The sequence below is a fragment of the Lytechinus pictus genome, chromosome 4 (assembly GCF_037042905.1).
Source record: "Lytechinus pictus isolate F3 Inbred chromosome 4, Lp3.0, whole genome shotgun sequence".
Taxonomy (NCBI): Eukaryota; Metazoa; Echinodermata; class Echinoidea; order Temnopleuroida; family Toxopneustidae; genus Lytechinus; species Lytechinus pictus.
The window spans coordinates 17922880-17928481 of record NC_087248.1 but is presented as its reverse complement, the minus strand read 5'-3'; the positions used below and the strand labels follow the sequence as shown (position 1 = coordinate 17928481).

Below are 5602 nucleotides of genomic sequence, written 5' to 3'. Positions count from 1 at the left end.
AACTTTTGTTTTAAGGAACGAAATATGAAATGTTTATTTTTCTGAATTTTTTTCAATAGTTGATATCATTCACTTCATATTAAATTTAGTTTCATACGTCCATCCCCAACATTTTCATTGCCAGTTGATTCAGATCGGATATCGAGAACCATAGTAATTATCGTTATCATCATATTCATCCTCATCATTACCATTCTCATTATGATCATGACCACCATCATCATCACCACCACCATCATAATCATCAACATCGTCATCATTTTCAATATGATCATCATCACCATTATCTTTTTATGATCAAGATCCTTTTCACGATCATCCTCACTATCCTCCTCCTCATCATCATCATTCTCACTATAATCATCATCATCATCACCATCATCGTCATCATCATCATCATCATCGTCATCATCATCATCATCATCGTCATCATCATCTTTGTCATCATCATCACTACCATCATCATCGTCTCATCATTACCGTTATCAATCTCACCATCATAACCCTTATCAATAAAAAAAGTCATCACTCTCACTATCATCGCCATCGTCATCATCATCACCACCACCACCACCATCTTCATCATTATAATCATCATCATCAGATCATCATCATTATTATCGTCTTTATCATTCTCACCATCATTGCCGTCGTAACCATAATTATTTACATCGTCTCCGCTATTATTCTCACTAGAGTCATCATCATCATCATTACCGTTGTCATCCTGATCATCATCACCACTCCCATCACCACCACCCCTAACACCACTGCCATATTTGTTTTGTCGTCTTGACTCGCTAATCATCAGGAACGTGATTTAACAAATTGACACCTAAAAACCACAACAAATAAAAGACAAACATTTCTTCTGGACCAAACATTTACGACATTTAATGAATAATTTCTTGTAAGGCCACTTTGAAAATATGAACATAATGTATACTCAAAATATTACAAACATCAATATTGCAATTTTGAAGCATAAATTTGAGAATTAACACATTAATAAAACACGTTGAAATATACAGAATGCTTAATTCAAGCATATAAATTTTATCTACAAAACACAACGAAAATAAAAGAAAATTCTGGTGCTGAAATTGTTGTCTCTCACTGCTATCTAAAAATCACGATAATTATTTACTATGCCTTTTTACCTCGTGGTTATCTTACTGCTTTATCATCGTAGATAACAGTAAATCTTTAAGAAAATATAAATCAAATAAAATTCATATACATATATTTCAAAAAGCATATTTCATACCGTATACCATATCTGATTGTCAATATTACTCAACGAGTATTGATACAATTTTTTTCTATAGAAAATGAATGATGTACTGTGTTATTTTATTTGTAAAGCATTCAATGCTAAAATGCAATGTCTTGAAGGAGACCATTGAAGTGTTTCTTCAAGCCAAGTCATTAGTTTTTACTGACAAATTTGTTCTGAGCCAATCAGATGCAAGGATTTCAGTAGCTTATAACCGCTGTCATAAATGACCGACTATTTATTTCATGAAAATGCTCCAATGGGATTCATCAACACTTTCCAAAACTACTATCACCATTGTGACACGTGCTTGCTGTAAAAAAAGATAGATCAAAGCCCCACAGCCACGTGACAGATTATAAATTAGCTTTTTATGATTCGATCATTCTTTCTGGGTTGGTTACGTAATGAATACATTTAATATGGCAACGCATCTTTGATGTCTTGACAACAGTACATTTTTTCACCATTCAAGGTGCGTAGTATGGGATATAGGCATACATAATACGTACGTGTTGTGAGTAGTGGTAATGAAAAAAAAAACGACTTCTCACAATTTGATATTTATACATCGATGATATATATTCTTTGCAGAAACATCAATACACATGATGTTTTTAAAGACAAGCTGCCTTTATGAAACATGACTAAACAAGAATCAATCTAGACAAAGTTGAAGAAAAACACCCCCAGAAAATCGGGTTGATCGAGCTGCGTATCTGATGTCTGTGATTAATCAGATTGAAGCATTTGGAACGAAATTAATTGTAGTTGAATCGTACCCGGATATAATTTTTCTTCCGATAACTACAAAAAATCTTAACAACCCTAAATCTTGTTTTCTTTTAACGTTTCGGCAATACTGTCTAAAAAAAAACAGGGTTTGGGAATTTAATTTCGTTCAACCGAGTCTTTTGCCATGTAATTCAGTCTGATTCAACCTAACATGTCTTCTTTTGACAGAGAAACATTTTGATATTTGCGTGTTGTCTCGCTCTGTTACATTTCATTTTTCTCTTCAACCTTGTTGATAACAATAACGCGTAATCATTTTCCCATTAAAGAGATATGATTACATTATACCTATATGGTGGATAAAATCCTAAATGTTCGTAAGGCATTTAAACATTAGGTACTAAAATATAACAATGAAAGACAAGATAAAAGTGAAAGAGGACCTCAAACGGAAGGGAAAAAAAGTGCGTTAGTTGTTGCACTTTTGAGTAATCAGTTCTCTGGAATTTATACCTAACGGCTGACGCCCCCTCCCCCTCATTATGAAACATTAGGTGAATGTGAATTTTGCTTGGTGAGAATCTAGGCCAATGCTACAACCACGCGGGACCGTGTACACTATACAAACATTCTTTGTATTGTTTTGAGTTTGAAAGGAAAACAATCATGCAAATATCTCCTAATTGCAATCAATACAATGATCAATCAACTGTGATGACGAAATTCTATTGCTGCATAATTGAAATTGAACTTCAAAATAAGATAATATGGGGAGACGACAAAATGTTATATCCGAGACTAAATCAACTGCTAATTAATGCATTTTTACATTGTTATTAAACAACTTTCGTGTAACGCATCAATAGAATATATATTTTGATTTTACATAGAATTATTGTTGATTGGACACTCAAAGAATCGTCTTAACAAAACCAGTATTTGTTGGTTTATCCAAAATCATAAAAAAACAATGTTAAGGAGTGAAGAACTCCAAAATGACAAAGTAGCATTGTGACATCATTCGTCTTCGACGATTGGTATAGGTTTAGGCGGAGCTAGATCGAGAGACGGCAGAGGAGATGGGGCCAGATTCATGTCATCAGGTTTGAAGGATGATATCCTCTTTTCACCCATCAGATGCTCGTCCTCGATCATAGGAGGAAACCTGTCTTCAGCATCCGGTGACAGGTAACCATCATTGACCTCGCCGGTTTCGTGGTCATTGAACCCGGTGGTGGTGTCGGAGACGGGAGGAGGCGGGGGATACTCCGTGTAATCGTTCAAGGGCATATCATCGAAACTGTCGCCGTCGTTGTTGATGGGACGCAGGTCGGTGCCGTTCAAACCGTTGGGCTGGAACACGGATGCTGATCGAGATTCGCTGACGTCGTACCCGGCAGCCTTGAAGTCGCCGAGGTCAGGTTGGTCATCGGCTGGCTTTGGTTTGCAGCCGTTGCAGAAACAGTAGCAACAGCAGAGGGACAGCAGCAGAACTATAAGACAGGCTATGATCATAAGAACCACCAGAAGCCAGACTGGGAGAACGGGAGTGAGTTCGATCTCGAGCGTCGTAGTCGTGGTCCCCATCGCATTTGTGGCGGAGCAGTTGATGCTTTTGCCGACGTCGGAACGTTGGGAGATCCGAATGACGGCTTCAATGGCCCCTTCCTCCACGAGTGTTGTTTCAAGAAGCATGCTACGATCGGAGAAGGTGAGCTCGGGGACGTTGGAGATTAAGCCAGGGTAAGCGGTAGCTGTGCACCTGATCGTAACGTTCTTAGTCTCAAGGTAGTGGACGTCAAGACGAGGACCGAAGTCGATGATGGGGAAGTGCCTTACGATGAGCTTCGTCGAGCCCGATGGGACAGTACATGTAGCATCTGAGTTGAGGCTCGGATGCGTGAGCGAACACGCCAACTGGGACTCGTGATCTGCCGCTGTCATCGTGTACGAGCTCGACGTCGCCGTTATTGAGGGCGACGAGTCCACCTGCGTATCAAAATTCACATCAACAAGGGTTTGATCCGAGCGGAGCAAGCTCCATTTCAATTCCCCAAGAGGCCGACCCCCACTAGACCGACATCGGTAGTTTCCGAGCTCGTCTCCCTCATCCAACACGATCTCATTAGCAGTTGTATCTAGACATGACGGGCCCGCTGGCGCTTCGGCTGGATTGACGACGCTCAACGTCGCCCCCGCTTCGAAGTTCGATCCCCCACCTTGAGCATCGACCAGGCAATCGTACTGGAAAGCGTCGTCGAGCGTGACGTTTTTAATCCTCAGGTTGTAGTATCCGTTTGAGGGGTTCCCGAATATCTCGTACTTCGGCAGTGCTTTGTTCCTGTTCACGTTTGGTCCTACCGCGATGGACCGGTCAACGATCCAGTAGACGATGAGTCCCTGGCCTGTTCGCACCTTACAGTAGAAGACTGCATCTGTCCCTTCTGCGGCTTCGGTGTCCACAGGCCCCATTACAATCGGATTGATCTGCTGGAGACTGTGATGAACGAGACACAGCTCTATCAAAACTACAATATAGCACAGTGATCCAAAGCGAGGCGCCATTTTAACTTTCCAACTTTCGCTATGTCGCCAAAACCAATACTAGCGCCACGGGTTCAAAAAGCCTCTGAAGCTGATGCGGCTTCTGATATTAATAGGTCATAAAGTATCACTAAAGACGGGCTTGTCTGTCGCTGTATACGAAAACTAGTCATTGTCCATGGATGAATGCTTAATCAAATGCGATTTAAAAACAAATGGGAGTTATTCTGTGTCTATGCAATTGCATAGGAAATGCAGGTTGACTCCATAAGAAAAAAGCAAGGTATTTTCTTTTTTTCTACTGTTTACTTAAGAATGAATAACCAAACACGTTCCCTCCATCGGAATGAGAGGCGGGTTAAAGAAAGGGGAAATAAAAGACACCGGGGTGCGGTCCTTGTCAAAAATCACTCTTGCTCATCGAACTTTTGAATAAGAACATACCATTCGATATGAGGGGTGCATTCGAACTCTCTTCCGCTGAAGCAATAGCTGAGCGCACTGAGTGACCAGGTTTTCCTCGAGTTTTCAATCTATCTACCACTCTACTAAATGCAAGACTTTATGCATGCATACATACTACAGTCGTCCTTGGTATACTGATAGAATATTATACTGACTTATAGTCAAGCGTAAAATTTCACATCTTCCGCCATCAAAGCCAATCGATATCCTTCCACTTGCTAAAGACGAGGGAAGGGATCCCGAGTTAGGAATGGTTGCGTCTTTTCGTGACGAAATATCTCTCTCTCTCTCTTCAAATTGACAAATGCATCTCATGTGTGTACAGTGCGGCCAAGCAGAGGACAATCGAGGATACAATGAAAAGAGGGTTTAGAAGAAACTACTGCTGTTTTTTCTCCCTTTACTCGGTAGGATAATGAATAAAAAGGATACACACCCATCATTCGTACATGTCGGTATGTGGCATACTAAGATCACTGCCAAACAACTTCCGCGTGTCAGGTAGAATAACAATGTGAAACAAAATCATAATCGACATATCTTCTAAATTAAAGGTCAAATCCATCCCAGAAAAAATATCGA

The 5602-nt window shown here is 40.2% G+C and overlaps 1 protein-coding gene across 1 annotated transcript; it reads right to left on the bottom strand.

Moving 5' to 3' along the window:
* Positions 1–865: 865 nt before the first annotated feature.
* LOC129258909 (nephrin-like) lies at positions 866–5304 on the bottom strand. The gene has a single exon (XM_054897147.2). The coding sequence runs from the start codon at positions 4574–4576 to the stop codon at positions 3029–3031; it is 1548 nt and encodes a 515-aa protein (XP_054753122.2). The 5' UTR covers positions 4577–5304; the 3' UTR covers positions 866–3028.
* Between the last annotated feature and the right edge of the window lie 298 nt (positions 5305–5602).